Source organism: Poecilia reticulata, linkage group LG21 (genome assembly GCF_000633615.1).
Source record: "Poecilia reticulata strain Guanapo linkage group LG21, Guppy_female_1.0+MT, whole genome shotgun sequence".
Taxonomy (NCBI): domain Eukaryota; kingdom Metazoa; phylum Chordata; class Actinopteri; order Cyprinodontiformes; family Poeciliidae; genus Poecilia; species Poecilia reticulata.
Genome location: NC_024351.1, coordinates 10,034,078 through 10,052,403, shown reverse-complemented (window position 1 = coordinate 10,052,403; position 18,326 = coordinate 10,034,078). Strand labels below are relative to the sequence as shown.

Sequence of the window (18,326 nt, the reverse complement as noted above, 5' to 3'; positions counted from 1 at the left end):
TGATGTCTGCATTTCACTGAGCTGTAATTACCTCCACAGAGAGCTGGATGTTCTCCAGTGTCATCAACACAATTGAAATTTCTGGTGTAATAGCTCATAATAATGACTTTTATTAATAGTAAGTACACATAGCAGGGACCGCTTTTAGCTCTTCTGGGGGCTATGAGAATCATGTTAGACTTAAAAAGGCATAATGAACTGAAAACACAACGAGCAAATGGGAAAACATGTGCATCCACCAAACATTTAAAGTATTTCATTAGAATATGCAATCAAACTGGTTTAGAAAAAAACTAAATTGCATTTGTACCAGGTTGCATAATAAAGATAATTTATTTGGATATTTTATCATATAATGTAATTCATAGGAAGCCTTTTTTTTTTTTTTTTTTTTTTGGAAAGCTTATACAAATTTTTCCTGTCTGTAACGGCCATTTTGTATAACTCTTTATGGCAGGGTGTCATATCCCCAGTGGGAAATAAACGGCATAGAGGAGTGAACCAGAAGCCGCGTTATACATACTGCAGGCAGGTTTACCAGTATGCTATTTAGAAGCAGATAAATCCACTTATATTAATGTTCACACAATGCACTCACCAAGACACACTCTTCATCCGTGGCTGGGGTTTGAGCGTGGTTCATTTCTTTGGGGGTTTAAATGAGGAATGGCAGGAGCAGAGGATGAAAAAGGAAGACAAATAAGGAGGAAGCAGGTTTGCTGGGATATGCTTAGGGGCATAGAGAGAGGGAGGGGGGAGAAAACAGACACGTAGCTGCATTAATAAGCACTGCTGGGAGAAGAGTGGATGATACCCACAGTGAGTGCTGGAAGAACCTGCAAGGTGGCAGCTATACACTCCAATTAGGAAGTGTTTATCATGCATGTTTAAATACATGTTTGTGCTGTCCTGCAGGTAAGCCTTAAATATGCTGAACACATGCTGAAAAACGTCTGATTCAGTTCCCAATTTGATTGTGCCCCCAAAGAGAGGACTTGGCTTGTGGATTGTTATAGCAAACAATTGTCTGAAATCTGGCAACTGAAGACACACAAGTCCCCGGACGCTTCATTTAAGCAACATTTCAACCAAATCAGGGCCCCTCAGTGAGAGTGTTGAGCCAAATTAGGCAATCCCTTGTCAGTCTAATATTGAACAGAAGATGCAGACAGTGGTTCTGCCTGAAATGAATCACTGCACAGATAAACTTTACACAAAATAAAAATTAAGCACTTGGGAAATCTTTTTATCTGGACAAACTGGTTGCAGTTTCTATCCTGCAGCTTACATAATCTTAATGTCAGAAAATAAATAAATAAATATTCACACAGTTAATTGTACTGAGCAGTAAACTTCTCTATTCTATTTGATGCGGTGTTAAAGAGAAGCATTAGCATGAACAGACCCAGTGAGGGAAGGTGGGAGATGAAAAAGAGGCTGCAGTTTCACGTACTGCTGTAAGAAAACAGATTAAGAAATGTATCAGATGATCCAACTAAAATACTGCCTATACTGGTGCTTCTGAAATCACATTCCTTTTTTAGAGTAATATTTTCTCATTATTTATAGCTATGAAATTATATACGATGTTGATGATAGTTTTAAATCTTCAGCACACACATATAGTTAACATTAATAGGCCAGCTAATAGCTAATAAACCAGATATTACCTAGGTCTTTTTCTTAAGTATTGGGATATTTTTAAATAGATATTCAAATCATAAAAACCTGAATAAAAAATTCCATCCATCCATCCATTTTCTTACACCCTTGTCCCTCAGTGGGGTCAGGAGGGTTGCTGGTGCCCATCTCCAGCTAACGTTCCGGGCGAGAGGCGGGGGTCACCCTGGACAGGTCGCCAGTCTTTCGCAGGGCAACACAGAGACACACAGGACACACAACCATGCACACACACAATTTAGAGAGACCAATTAACCTGACAGTCATGTTTTTGGACTGTGGGAGGAAACCGGAGTACCCGGAGAAAACCCACGCATGCACAGGGAGAACATGCAAACTCCATGCAGAAAGACCGGGAATCGAACCCAGAACCTTCTTGCTGCAAGGCAACAGCTCTACCAACTGCGCCACTGTGCAGCCCTGAATAAAAAAGTGATATCACTAAATTATTTATTATTCAACATTATTGAGAAGAGGCCCACCGCAAATTAAAGATGGCTGGATTTACTACCACAATACCATACCATAACTAGTGCACATACCATTAGCACTAAGTCATCATAATGAATCAGTATTTTCTGCTCAGCCAAAAACATATTCAGCATTCTGCTGATCACTAAACTTAAGCCAGATTTGATTTGTTTTTCAAAATAAATCTGATCTTGCTCCCAAGGATCACAGGTGAGAAGGATCGCCTTGGGGCCAAACCACCACCACTGGGAGTTGTAGTCGGTGAAATATTGCAGACATATTTTTTGAGGTCTCTTTAAGTGTTTTGCCTTTTAGGAGCCAGAGTCTAGTGAGCCAGATGAGGCAATTTATAAGCTATGCTTTCTGCTTTGGTGGCTAGCCTGCAGTAGGCTGTTTATTTTGCTTACAGACTTGGTAAGGCTTAGTTTATGCCCCACAGTCCACTCTATCATGGCTTTGCAAATCCTGTCAGATATAAATTTTGTCATCAGTTATCGATTTGCTGTGGCTGCTACGACTCTCAGACATTTGCAGAAATCTGTGGACTTTTGAGAGTGAAATATCAAATGTCCCTGTCGATGAACACAGTCAGAGTGTGGCGCTAATTAATCGACAGATAAAGACAAGGATTATAGTTGCAACAAATTGTAAACAAGTTAATTGTAGTTTCATTTGGCAAGTTGCTGTAATGCTTTCAGAGCGACTTAAAATAACACAGGGCTTTAATGATGCATTTGCTACGTCAAAGACGGAGCGAACAAAATGAGTTCTGCACAGGTTCACAGGTTGATTGCGTCAATCACAGCAGTGTGATCTGCCTCCCTCTGATCCCACTTGGCAGTGAGAAGAGGCTTTTAAAGACAGAGACTAGGGACAGCAGACACTCGATGCCCTGTGCCGGGCATCACCAGCTGGGCTTGGCACAGCATCAACATTATTAGCACCACTGCTGTCTTGGTCCATAGCAGCTATTTGTGAGTGGGTGAAAACAGACGTGGGGGTGAAAAGGAATTTATAATGAAGATTTGTCATCCTTTTTCCTTTCGCTTCCTTTTTACTTCATTGCAGATTACTGCAGTGGTTCGTCCATTTTTTATTTTTTATTTTTTTGGCATTGCAATCAAGTCCCCTGATATTAAACGTGGAAAAGAAAAATAATTCAGTGCAACAGAAATAGATCAGTAAGACAGGACAAAGTCAAACAGATTCTCAAACGGTAATATCTAGAATATATGGATGCCTACCCTCATGTTCATGAAGACCACACATTCCTCGACAGTAATGAAAGCAAGAACCTGCTGATGTTATAGGGCAATAAAAGCCTTTGCATTCAGGGACTACAACCATCATCAGATCAGTATCGTACAATCATCCCCTGGAGGTTAATGGTGCCGGCAGTAGGAGATGAGTGTTATATGTTCACCCTTGGACTTGGGGATATTGGATGGCCTTAGGAACCTGTGGCATGCTATTATCGTTTCCAGGGTTGATAGACTGACCCTTATCATTTAGATTTAGGTTAGGAGCTTAAAGCACATATCCGTGGTAGACATTTAATTATAGAGTAATGGTTAAAAGAAAGAATACCCTTGTAATTGTAGAGAGAATTAAGAAGTTGGCCATTACCGGTTTCTAAGATTATTTAAATCCAATCAAAGCAAATGAAACAAACCACATATCCTTCTAGCTATTATTTTTTTAAAACAAACATGAAGCCATAATGTAGAGGCTATCGAAAATGATGTATTCCGCAGCAACACTAGATGTGCCCACAATACATGGTACCCTTAATTAAATTAAGTTTTAATAAGACATAGATTAAACTAGCCAAAGTCTTATGAAGCAGGTAAAACTAGAAATATAAAGCTGCAATAACAAATGGGATTTCTATAGGAGAGGCAACCCGGCTCATAATGCATTACAGCAACTGAATTTGGGTTCAGAACTAGCAAGGTTTTTGCAAAACTAAGAAAGCATAAGTATACATATTCTTTAGTTTCTAAATATAAGTCACAAACTGTTTTATAAGATGTGTAATAAGAGTAGATTATTCCAGTCCAGGTTGACTAGAAAGAAGATTGTATTTATAGTTAACGATAATTCTGAGGTGGTCCAAATGCCAAAAAACCCAAACAAACAACAACAAAATGTTCACTTTTACCAAATTTTAACAAGAATGACAAAATATTTCTACATACTTGAATTAACAACAGAGAACATTGGGAACGAAAAATAAGAAGAAACTCCTATTGAGCCACCTTTTATTGCTGTTGTACCCTGATATGAGACTATAGTGTCGTGTCTTTTTGGGAACTATATTTGGTCCACAGCAAGTGTAGCTCCCTCACTTTCACCTCTCTGGTCCTGCCAAAAGGAAATGTCTAGAGGCACAGCTGTTCAACCTGGAAGGTCACCGTCTTTGCACTACCTCATAATGTTGCACTGGTCCCCTCTTTTCGACATCTCTACCAAATTATAAGCAATTCAAAAGACCGTCTTGTAGAAAGCGTTTGACTCGATTGGGCCCCACTTCTTGTTTTTGTGTGTTGACTAGTCACTCAGTCATGGCCTATCTCTCTGGCTCTCTGCCCCATTCATCACTTTTGCGCCAATGACTCACTTCTCAGAAGCACACAGTCGTCAGAGAGTTATTGTGAAACGTCTGCGTAGATAACTGTTAGGAAAGTAATGTTTTTCCAAACATTGTGTTCAGTTTAATGGTGTTGAGTTTCACAGGAAACTTTTTTTAAATGTAACGCGGATCTGAAATCTGCAAAATATTTTAAACATTGTAGGACAATAGAGACTGCTTTTGGACAATCTTATGAGCTCGGTCTGTGGAAATAACAGATGATGCAGTGAAATGTTTATAATTGCATAAAAGTTGGTATGCTCAAGGTCAGGTGTTGTTCATTTCTTGATGATACAGCAAATTAATTAAAAACTGATCACCTATAGGGGTGTCACTGCAAAGCTAAGAAGCAGGCGCAAATGTCATTGTTATTCACAACCAATGGTTAGTTAGGCTGTACTCTTACAGTCTTTACAAATCAGTACCATCATATGTTTCCTCCCACACAAAATGCTTCGAAGTGGTGTAGTCTTATACAATGCTACTGCAAGAAAGTGGTGTGGGCTTTAAATATACCTGAAAATATGGGGGGGAGGGTTATATCTTTTTTTAAATTATTTTATTTTGTTATAAAATGCTTAAATATTTTTATATAAACAGAATAATTGGGAAAAACAATGTTTTTGGAGACCCTTATTTAGTTTCTGTGTTGAAAACTTTCTTAACATGGGCTTGAATTCATATTGAGAATTTTTCCTTCCAAACTCTGGTAGAAAATTTTCAGTCTTTGGCTGAAACTCTGATGTAATTAAGACGGCCTATAATGTTTACTCAAGGAATTAGGTTGGGACTCCCTCCACAGATCCCACACTCCTCCCCCACTGTCTCCTCTGTTGCCTCCTGTTCTCTGGCCACGAGAGCTCACCAGATGGCAAGTGAGATTCAAAGAACTGCTTAGCCATTCAGCAAACCCTCCTTTCCCATTTCACTACTTTGTAGAGTTTATCGCCTACTCCTCCCCGTAAGAAACGATGGGTTTAAAACCTACGTGACTCACCGTTTCATCACAGGCGCGACATCCTGGCCTGTTTATTGCCAAGGGACGATCAAATCTGCAAAAGTCTTTCGAGCTGCATTTGTCTGAAGATTGATTGGAAAAGATGACGGGCTATCATGTAAAATGGCTACTTAATCAGATGTATGTTGGCTGGGGTGGCATTTATTGGAGAGGACGCTGAACCGGACTGCGCTGCCAGCTGCATGCTGCTGCCTGAGGGGTCATGTGGGACACCGCAGCTCTGAGCAATCACAGCCTCTTTTGTCAGACCTAATAAAATAGTTAGGCACCGCAATGTATTTGATGTTTGTTGTGTGCAATCACAGTTTGAGATATTTTTAACCGTGCAGCCGAGCGGCTTGGCTCGAGGGACAGCTGAAGCAGTCTGTCACTTAGTCTACCACATTGTGGTTGTAAATAAAATGAATTTGTATATGCAGACACCACAGCATTAAATGTATTTATTACCCCAATTACCAGATTTAAAAAAAAAAATTTTTTTAGGGCAGGGCGAGTTCAAACTAAATCAAAGCTTCATAAAAGTTCAAACTCAGACAAAATGAAGGAGGGAAACCATTCGAACATAGAACCCAGATAGGTTATTTGTGTCTGTATCAGTGTTACCATGCTATCAAGTGCTGGAGAAGCCTGTTAATCACCCATTTATTCAGGCCCGGTGTGTGGTAGAAGGGAAATACCTGAAGCATTCGGGCCAGTGGTCCCTCAGGACCAGGACCGAGAAGCACTGTGCTGTGTGAATAGTTTTCTCCCAATTTCAAGGTCTGTTATAGAAGTTAACGCCATTTGTTCTTCTTTAATAAAATGTCAGCACAATTTTTGACAGCAGGGCAAGAAAGGGATGGGATTCGGGGAGGACTGTTCCAAATTACCTGATTCTTTCTGGGCTGCAGTGTTGTTGTTGGCCGATGGAGGTTTCAGTTTTCAGTCGGTGCTGTGTCTGGGGTTTCCTTCTTGCAGTCAGTGGGGGGTCAAAATTATACTGTATGATTTTGACCTGACGCAGAGCGGGACTGACCCTCCGCGGGGTCAGTCCCGCAGAGCGGAAACTGTTCAGGGTTTCCAATGAGGGCTGCCTCCAAATCTGGCGAGGGTCCTTTGAAACCCCCCCCTGTCTCCTCTCCACAACTTAACTAAAGACAACATCTGCCTCCACTTCTGTAAACACATGCATACAAGAACATGCTGACACCTTGCACACGCATGGCATCGACGAATGGATGCACAAACGACACGTTTACACGCATACAATTATATGCAGAGACTACTTCCTGGCTTTTCTCTTATTACTCTTTGGCTTTTTGTTTTTCGTCACTGCTATTGTTGCGACTTCTCAGGCTCCATCAGCCATCTTTATCCAATTTTATTCTTGTGGCCGGTCCACCTCTTTGCCTGAATCAGATACAATCTAGTGAACCACCGAGTCACTTCAGTAAATTTAATTATGTAACAGAATTAATATTTCACATTCTCATTTTGCATAGCAAACGTTAGTAATGCTGCAAAGCAACGACTACCACCATGTTTTCCTAAGCTACAAGGCGGCACAGACACACCAAACACACACAAGTATGAACAACCAGTGATCAAAGAAGTTATTCTCCAACAAAGAGGTCATTTCAGTAAAGTTTGAGCACATTTCTATGATCAAAATTGAGGTTTCGCTGCTCACTTCGTTTTTGGTGACGGTACTGTATTACTCAGCCGATCTATGTGCGCGTACATCTAAGAGCTTTTTCTCCCACTGGACCTTTTAAAGCAAAAAAAATAAATAAAAAATCTGCTCTATGGTCTTTTATCCCTCATTAAAAAGAGGTTAAATCTAGAGTGAAGCCATGAATGAGCCTGCCAAATAAAATCCATCTACTATCCTGATGAATCTATAACCAAGAAGTGTCAAAATCTTTATTAAACGTAGCTGAACTCCTCTGGTGCCGCAGCATGTGGAAGTGGCGGTATAAAAACGTTTACATTTCTGCACAGAAAGAAAAGTGAAGGAGGAACGACAAATCCTGCCATTTATCCCCCCTCTTTGAGCAATGCTGGCGCACAGTTCTGTGAAATACTGTGGAGAGCAGCTGGCGAAGGCAGAGAATCAACAAAAGGGATGTAAGGCTGATGGGAGGAGGAACCCCAGCAGAACACATTGAGCAAAGAGGCAAAAGATAGACAGAGTTGGAAAAGTCAGGAAGGATGAGAGTGAGAGGAAGAGAGAGAAAAGAGAGAAAAATGGCTGAATCTCACTCCAGGGCTTTTTTTTTTTTCCGCTGAAGTGATCTGACACCGCCTGTTCTCCATTTTCCACTAGGAGACCTAAGACAGATATAAAATGACCCATAAATCACATATGTCTCATCTCAGTGTTTTTTCAGCCTTCGTTTTTTTCATTGTCCTTCTTAAACTTTGTCAATGCAGACTCAGCTTTTCTTATTCAAGGTCTTTGGCACCAGATTTATGGCAGCAATCCAAGTCTGTGCAGACTTCTCAGATACACACACAAAAAAAAGCAAAGATAATTTCAAAATAATCACATTAAATACCATAAAAATAGCTTTTTTTTTCTTTTTATCAGTTTCTGGTATTTTGTCATATAAGCATCATTTTATGACCATCATGTTTTCACCAACAGAAACAGCATCCTTAAAACACCCCCAGTAGTTAATTTCAGATTTTATTTACTCAGTATAAACTGAAATATGAGAGCCTTATACTAAATAGCTCATTTATAAGCAATAAAACCAACATGGCTATTACTGGATTTTTTTTAATTATTTTTTTTTTGCTATGTTTTTAATTACTCTGCAAGGGTAATGATTCCACATACATAATATTTATTATATAATTGCAACGTTACAGCTTCTTTCCTCATTTTGCTGCCTCAGACTGATATGCCTCCACCATTATGTGATAAATACGTTCTAAGGTTGTGGATAGATTTATTTTGTTGTATCTAGTACTTATAAGAAATGGCGATAGCGGTGTCTATTAGCATAAATATTGTTTTATTTGTTTATGCAAGACAAAAAAAAAACGGCAGGGGAAGTATCATCCATGTAATTGCTGAAATATATCAACAGCTTATCCCTTAATTGTTTTTTTTAAGTTCACTGAATAAAAAAACGAAGGCCGTTCAAAGCAACCAGAGAGGGAAAAGTAGTATTGAATGATGTGGTAGTCTTAAAATTAAATGCATCTGTAATTCATGCAAAGTGTGATATTAGTTGTGATGCTGTCAGGCAAAAACTTTTATAAAGGATTTTCATGTAAGGCCCATTTAAAATCGGATGGTATTTATTTGATTACAAACCCAACACAGCAGAACGCACCACAGACTACATGAGTTTGGTGTTTTTTAAAACCACGGCTAATTATTCTGTAAATTATTCTACACAAAAATGCACAACAAGAAGAAAACTATGTTTACCTGGATCGAAAGCATGTGCCAAGATTCACATAAAGTAAATATCTAAACAATAAAAAACATACAGTAACAATAATAAACACGGCTAAAAATAATAGATCAATAAAAGCTGCTTTAAGATGCTAAGTTAAAAAAATATATATATTCTAATCATTTTCAAAAATATGAAACGGATAATGTGCCCAAAGCTGTTCTGTTTAATTACATAAAAATATTTAAATGATTCATTAAAAATAATTAAGAAATGAAACCTCAAATATAGATGATGGGAGAAGAAACGACAACTACTGTACTGCACATTATGGATACCTTTGTTTTCATTGTGGTTTCTGATGACAGATGGCACTTGTACGCACTGGAACCCAGCTGATTCGAAGGGCTGAATAAAATAAACATTTTGTCATTAAATTTGCAGAAAATTTTTGTAATCATCTACTAATCTGATAAAGGGTAATTTTATTAAGCTATTTTTAAGCTATAAGGAAACTGGAGCGACTGTGCAATAAATAACTACGTATTTTTTGTCATTTTAGTCAGCTAAAACGTGTTTTGAAGAGGAAATGATCAGTGTTTGCAGCATGGTGTTTGACTGTCTAAGGAGTCTAAGCCTAAGGAGGATCATTTGCTGTAAATCGGTCTATTATAAAGATTTTTTTTTTTAAATGTTTAAAATAATATTTGAGAAAAAATACTGATTAGGTATTGTGTACAGGAAGGGACACTTAAGCATTTAACTCTTTGTGGTATTACATTTTGAGGCACTTTTGCTTCGGCCTGACTTGTCGGACCCAGTGGCGACGCTCCATCATCCCAGCAGTTTCTCTGTTTCAGTGTCTGTCCCAGCCTGACTCATACATGTTGAGATGAGGGCGCCGTCAGAGCCATAGCATCTGTTTACGCACTCTTTGCTTATCCTGCGGTTGACGCTAGAGCAGTTATTTATGACTCTGGCTTTACGTCTATCGCCATCATGCTGAATGAATAAGGGCGCAATCAGACACCTCCCTAAGCCGTATTTCATCTCAGCCTTGTTATTGCAGATGATAACGTAACAGCTGGCTTCTGATTTGCTTTTGGACAGACAGATATTGGCCTTTGTGGGTTTTACCAAACAAATCAGTATTAGCCAAATGAATATATTTCTTCAATATTGTCACTCCTGGTAATGAGATCGGGGACATAATAAATCTTCATCCTCGCCGAGTTCACTTTAATTTATTAACTTTACTTCCAATTACCTTCCTGGTCAGCAGTGATAAAGTCTAGATATTTCTCACTGGTGTCCATTATGAGCAGCCGGCTTTAACCTTGGCATGTTACTAATAAAATGTCTGGCCACATTTTTTGCACTCATGATAAATATATAAATGTAAGAGGACATTGAATAATAATATCACTCTGTAAAAACGGTTGAATCCTTCTAGAATTTGTGTGGAAAAAAAATGTGGGGATAAAAATCCTCTATGAATAAATAAGCAAATGTTCTAGTGTCACAATTTTTTGAACCACCATCAGTTCTTTAAAAAAGAAATAGCATAATATACTTTGAAATCTTATAGAAGAAAACTACATAAATGCTCTTTAGACTACAGGAATACCACTATCTGTGCCTACAGTTGTTTTATTGTTATATATAAAGGCAGGACATATTTCCCCACTGAATAAATGCACTTGTATTAAAGATTAGATTTTTCAAAAATAGTTAGTGTGAGATTATGCTTTTCTAATAAAAGCTGAATTCATTTCAAGGCTCTTAACATACCGTTGCCAGGGGTGAAAAATAAATGTGTGTGCAGCTTCCTTTTAAACGTTTGCTGAAATATTTTGCCTCCTGAACATAAAAAAAAAAAAGACATTATTTTTCCCCTGCAATACTTTTACTGTGCGCTCGATGAAGCAGCACAAATCCATACAAACTCCGGAATGAAATGAATAATTACCTCCCTCTTCAATCAAATCATCAAACCCCATGGGTCCGTATGTGATCTGAGGGTAGAGCGACTTCAGTTCCACTAAAACAAAGACTTTCTCTCTCTCTCCCGCTGACACTGTGACTCTGTTGCTGATGGCAGCGCTGCCAGGATTTTTGTTGCGTTTTATTTATTTATTTTTTATTTTTTGTGGTAAACGCCTCGGCTTGCCAGTTCATGTGTTGCTGTGGCTTGCCTGTGCCTTGTAGCTGCAGCCCGGTGATGCATGGTGAATAACAGGCTCATGCTAATTACATTAGCATTAATCATATGTATATGATATGTATGAACAGTGGAATTCCATTACACATCAGTGCCAGCAGTGCAGGCCCCACCACCGGGCCAGGTATTTGAGTGTGTTTGTTTATTTATTATGTAGAGGACAGCTGTCTGGAAGGAGGTAAGAGGAGAGAGGGAGATGTCGCTTTTCAGGGTGCTGCATTATCATATGGAAATGTGCGCAGATGGAGAAGTAGTGTGAATACTTATGCTGCAGAAATGAATATATCTGTGTAAACACACACACACACACACGCACACACAGACACTGGCATACAAGAGCTTCCTGCAATAGAGAGGGGCTCACCTGTTCTAAATGAGGAAACGGCAAGCAATAACAACAAATGAGGTACGCCGATGGGAAGCTTGCAAGTTGGGGGGTTCGTCACTGTGTCTTGGAGTGATCATGTTTTTTTTTGTTGTTTTTTTTTGTTTTTTTTTTTCCAAGCGTTTTCACGGTGCATACACATCTTGCTAATTGGTTTTTGCACGTGAGTATTTGCATGCCTCTCACGTATTGCTTTTATGAGAGGGAGAAAATGCAAAGAACAAAGGAATAAAAGGGGAAAGTGAGTTGTTACAGGAAGGAAATGACTTCAGGACTGGTATATTTACTGAGCCAAGAGAGGTTTTGCAATTCCAGATGGCAGGGACTCGAGGAGGATGTCTAAAGGTGGGGAGAGACAGAGGAGGCGAGGATGCGAAGGTTCTGGGTATCTTCTTTGAGACCTTTTCCCTTTTCTGAGTGTCCCGAAGGTGCAAAATTGATTCCACTTAAAGCACTTAAAATGCCCCAGAGGATCTTTGCTTGGCTCTGTAATAAATATCAAGATAGCTCTTGAATTGTTTTTAAATTGAATGCAATCTGCCAAAGCGGTGAGCCATCATTTCATCTTTTTTTCCTCCCTTGATCTTCGCTTCCACTTGATGCCAGCCTCTTTTTGTTTCCAGCAAATAGGGATTTGCGAGCGATTGTTCGGCTCCAAAGTGGGGAAAAAAAAAAGAAAAAAAAAAAGAACCCTGCCTTAAAAATAATTGGAAACCGACGCTCAAATTTGATGTATCACAGCCATGTAAAGTTAAAAGATGGGGGGATAAAACAATTTCTAGGAAGAGAGAAGTCAGAATGAGTTGGAGAAAAGACTGAATTAAATTGGCCAAACAAAGAGGTCCGTGGTGGAATCGGTGGATTATTTTGGCAAACACAGTTGCTTTCAGATCTGTATTTATACTGTGGCACAGCCAATATCCCGCCTGCAAATAAAAGGATGCATCTGATCAATTTTTATGTGAACGTAAACAAAGCCCCGTCTTCTACAGTGCACAGATAAAACATTTTTACACTGCTGCTAGCAAACTGTTGTGGTTGCACTTTATGAGCCATTTCCAGAGCGCTTTTAGACATATGACTCCTCGCAAAGTCCCTAACGGAAGTTCCTCAATCTTTCTTTTTGTTTTTTGTTTTCCCCCTTATGGGTTTCCATAGATTAATTTCATGCCATCTATTCAAACAGTGCATTGAGTGTCATTATGAAAGGGATTACTTGTAATGATCTTCATCTCCACGCAGCTGATAAATTCTACTGGGAAATGTGAATCTTTTTTTTTTTTTAGCTGCCGTCTTTCTTGGTATGCTGTTTTAGTTTAGTTTTTTTCATTTTGTACAAAAAGTGTTAGCAACTTCAAATGACTAACAATGCTCCTCTATACAATATATTTAGAAATGTTAAGCACATTTTTATCATGTTAGAAAAAAATGTTACATTAATTAGTCTGACCACTAAATAATCTTTCTAGCATAATGTAGGTCTCTTTACATTCTTACTTTCATAACACCTCTGACCTTTTAAGCAGAGACACTACACTTTAGCTCCACTGGATGCAGTAGGGGTGTTTATGCATCATTCGTTTCGCGCTTCGTCTCACAGATTGGGATCAATCCTTTTGGCAGTCTGCCGAATAGATTTTTGGGACCAGACTGCTACTGTCAAGAAAACATACTGCCTTTAAAAATATCCAGTAAAGCCAGTAATACATTTTGGTTGTAATGATATATGCATTTGTACTGATGTCACCCGGGGGTACATGCTGTCAGATGATGAATAAATTAGCTGCCCCCCCCATGCACGAGTGGAAAAAATGAGTAGATGAAGATGCCATCCAAAGCTGTCCACAGTGACAACCTGCAGAAGGCTGAACACTCAGAAGCTTGTTTTTAATCATCAGTGCACAAAAGTTTCAGGCAGAAGCAGCTGGGAGCAACCAGAGGGTACGGCAAGCTCCCGCGTCATATATTATTGCGGTTTGAAACACTCAATATTCTCCAAAGGTGTGTTTGATGTGTTCTGTGAGGCTGGAATCTCCAGATTCCAAGTCAGAAAAAAAAAAATCCAAATAGAATGTCGACTGAAGTCAAAATTTTGACACAGGATGTTGGAAGTCCTGGAGACACTTACTAGTGTTAACGGTTCAATATCCAGCATGGCTGCCACACATGTGAAATGTTGTCAGAATTTCAGGAATTCAATTTGCACTTTTAATTGTTTGGACCCAAATAACCCAGAGGCATGCGATGTACTTTTGCTTTAGCATGTTATTTTATTGTTCAAATCTTTACAGTAGAGCGAGATCTTCACCATCTTATTATTTTGTTAGCATAGATTAACATTACAACAAATAAATCCCATTGCAAAAAAGATTGGAGTAATTGGTGAACCAGGAACTTTAGTGGAGATAAATCATGCCTAAATACAATATCTTAGCGCATGTTTTCTTTCAGACTTAAATTATTATTTTGACGTTTAGACTTCTTTCTGCCTCTTGCAGTCTGCTTTTGAGGTAAAGCTGCTCTTAGACAGTCAAAGAGCACATCAGACTAAATGTCTGGTATTTAATCGCGGCAAATATGCAAATATACTTTAGTAATGTTGAATAACAAAGTTTCCATCATGGCAACTTAAAATACTTGCCCTCATTTAAATCTTTCTTTTTTAAGACTATTTTGAAATGCTATGATTGATGCAGGTTTCAAAAACACACAAACTTTTATAGGATGTCTTTTCATTTTTTTACACATGATGGTATATGAACTGTACAGTATATGTACTGAGCAAACAGCACCTGAACAACATCAGTACGATTCACCCTGTGCCATAGTGGTTTCACTGTTATAATTTAGTGATTTGTATCAATTCCTCCCCCCCCCCCTATCTTGTCTCTTATGCTATTTTTGTAGAATAAAAAAAACAGCATTAAATTACAGCGAAGGTCTCATCTAAGTCGGTGAAAAATAAATAAATAAATACAGTATTATGATAGGAACACCAAAAGTGATTGTTGTATTTTTATCACAAAAGAGACAAAAATCAAAGTCATTTATTTTCCTGGTTTTTTTTTATATGAGGACTCATTTACACAGTAGAGTAAAGAACTTCATGGAGAAGAAAAAAGCAGCGCAGAAGAAGTTAAAGTTGGTCTTTCAAGCTTTCATAAAATGAATTGTCAGCCTGCTGTCACATATCAAGGCTGCGCTTAAAGCAATCCAGCTGGATTTCAGACTCAGGCATATTTCAGAATCAAAGTAAACTAAATATAAACTTCCAGGCTGAACTTTCAGACTGTATCTGTTTTTCTGTCAAACAAGCTGTCAGATATTTATTCCCAGAAGTGCTTTTTTTCCCCTCCTCCTGAATAAATTTAGAGCCAGGCTGATTAACTGAAAATTCAGGGCATACAGTTGACGGCAGACGAAAGAGAAATTAAACTGATTATTGCTGAAAGAAGAAAATCAAGATTGTGGCTAACAAAAGCATAAGAGACGGGGCAAAAGAATTAATTATATTAATTAAATCTGTAAAATAAATAGACTGACAGGGAAGCATACTTTTCTAATAGCATGAGAATATTACTGTCTTTATCTTTACAGACTTTTAGCTGTGGGACACTCACACACACACACACACACACACACACACACATTGCACAGAATTTAATCCACCAACTTGACTTTAAATAACTCGGTAATTGAAAGATAACTCCATAACAAACTTCCCTATTAGTTGAGAAAATATTATTTGGAGACTGCGTGCTAAGCTCCCCTTCATCCAATAAATAGAGCATTGAAATTACAGACCGTTTTCGTAATCAGCTTTTGTCATGATCGCCACATTGACACACTGCTCGTCGATACAAGGAGGAAGCAGACATTAGCCCCTCTCTTCCCCTAAAAAGCAGTGGATTGAGCAGTTCAGAGATTTATAACATTATTTACTGCCTTTTACATCAGCAGCTACCACCTCTAAAAGCAGAGAGGGGAAAAAAAAAAAAAATCCACCTTTTTTTTTCTATGCTCGAATGTAATCAAATTATCATTGTCTCAAGCTGTTCAGTGCAAGACTGATTTCTGTAATTACCCTGTAACCATTAATAAGGCTTGAAAAAGCCGTATAGAGTATAATTTTGCCCTGCTGGAAGCCTTCATATATCCCTTTCCTGCTCCATGTAAAAATAGATCCCGCAGGGAACCGACATGAGATGAGCTGCAACCCTGCTCACCATCTCTGACAGGAACGACAAATACCGAATAGTTGTAGTCCTCGGAGGAATTTTTCATATCACCTTGCAAAGTTAGTCATCAAGGAATTGTCAAATATGATCAGCGCAGTGTATCTCAGCCTGCGTGGGACCATGTAAAAAGGACCTGAGCTGACCTGACTAGAGTAAATGTGGAGTGTCTCAAACTGAGTGGACAGATAGCATGCAGGGAACTCGTGTGTGTGCCTGCTGAAGCAGTTAAGGAAAATCCCAGCATGTCAGAGTAGGCTAGAGAATTTACAGGTCTTATGACTTATTTCCAGAGTTATGTGGAGGCTCTGGTGGACAAGTCAAGTTGCAATCACAAGCATCGTGCGCCCTAGTGGGATCCAGAACAAAATGGTGCGTGATTGTGAAGCGAAACGGGAGTGATACGTGTTCAGATGTGTTACAAATAATTTAAAAAAAAAAAGTTGTAAACTGTGTAGTGCATCTGGATTCAGTCCCGCTAAAGTAATTTTTTCTCGGTATAAATACAGATGTTTTCTTACAGAGGTTCGTGGAAGAGCTGTAAAGATTCACTGCTCAGATGGGAGAATCTATTGATAGGAAACTACAAATCTGGCTTTTATGAAAAAGTGATGAGGCGAAAGCTATTGCTGAAAGACGAAGGAATTTAAGAAAGTGTTCCATAAGCCATGAGGTCGGCACAGCAAACTTGAGAAAAAAGGATTTTCTAGTCAGATGAAACCGACGGTAAACGTTTGAATCTATATGTTAGTCATAACATGTGGTGGATACAGTCAGTCCAAGCACACAATGCCCACTGTGAGACTTATTAGTGGCTGCATCATGCATTGGGGAATATGATGGGAATATTGATGAGGCTAGACACAGAGCAATCCTCCAGGAGGCCTGCAGCTGTTCTACAACCCCAAACATACAGTTAAAATAAACTGGTTTAGATCAATCTGTGTTCTTTTATTAGAATGAGTTCAAAACAGAAACCTCAACAGTCATTTGAAAAGACTTACATGGGCCGACATCCTCAATCACGAACGAGATGGACAAAATGATCTTTTAGATGTGCAAACCTGACAGCTATTACTGGAAGACGTGCAGCTGAAAATAGTCCTTCAAAGTGAAGATTCAGGTTGGCTGAAATCAAAGCACTATGCAACTTATATGGTTTAATTTGTAAAAAATAAACAACACAAAAAGCAGGTATCCTTTTTCTTCAGTTATGTATTACTGTGTGTTGCTCTATTGCAAGAAATGACAAAAAGATATGTACATTTTGTGGCTATAACCTGACTTATTGTGGAAATGTTTTGATAAAAGACAATGCCCTGTATCGTGTAATTGAGTTACGTAATCCAGTGTGCATCCCAGCCATTTTATTTTTCATTTTCTGTACCTGCATGCAGAGTGAGTCTGTCAAAAATGGTCTTGTCTCCACTGGTGGCGGGTTTCTGTGGAAAATAGGCACACCCATCAGGCCCCATTAGTCTTTACACTGACAGGCCCGCCTTCCACTGAAAGACTCTGTCTAGCAGAGGTTTCTGATTGCCTCAGACACTGGTCGGATATTTTTACTAACAGGCTAAGACACAGTGCCATTTGTTCGGGGCATTTACTGCTGGTGATAATCCTGATTTAAGTTCCCCGCAAGTGGAGAGAGGCACAGAAGACTTCAAATAGTTTCTTATGCTCCCTCCGCAAGTGATGAGACGAGGAGAAGGAAGGTCATTCAGACGGAGGTGTCAACAGGTCTTGTAAAAACGTCTGATAATGTTACCTTCTTGTTTGCAGACGGACGCAGCTCTGATGTACGACGCCGTGCATGTGGTGGCGGTGGCAGTGCAGCAGTCGCAGCAAATCACCGTCAGCTCTCTGCAGTGTAATCGCCACAAGCCGTGGCGCTTTGGAGGTCGTTTCATAAACCTTATCAAAGAGGTAAAAACGGGCCATCGCTTTCAGATGGGCTGGAGTTTGGAGCTCGCCCGCTCGCTCTTTTGTTGCATGCGTTTGCTTCGTGCTGTGTTACTCTTCACTTAACAATTTCGCCGTCGTTTTTTTTTTTTTTTTTTTCTTCTATCGAAAACATTTTGTCTTGTTGTCCCTCGTGGTGATCATCATAATCAAACGGACGTAAACATCTCCAACAATTCCCAACCTTGACACCCTCTGCAATCTTTTTCGAAAATGGAATCCAGAGAAAACAGTGCTTTACTCACAATAACAATTATTTTAGGGATGTTTCATTCTCTTTACCCCTGCATTTTCTCTGTGCTTATCTCCTCCTGTGTTTTTATCAAAGCCTTG

General features: G+C 39.1%; 1 protein-coding gene across 2 annotated transcripts in view; it reads left to right on the top strand.

Moving 5' to 3' along the window:
• Window positions 1-18,326, top strand: part of LOC103457461 (glutamate receptor ionotropic, kainate 2-like) — an 84,977-nt gene that overhangs the window by 40,884 nt on the left and 25,767 nt on the right. For both annotated transcript variants that reach the window (XM_008397599.2, XM_008397600.2), the window contains exon 7: window positions 17,814-17,957. In XM_008397599.2, the coding sequence (XP_008395821.1) occupies window positions 17,814-17,957 (144 nt within the window). The remainder of the gene's footprint in view (window positions 1-17,813; window positions 17,958-18,326) is intronic.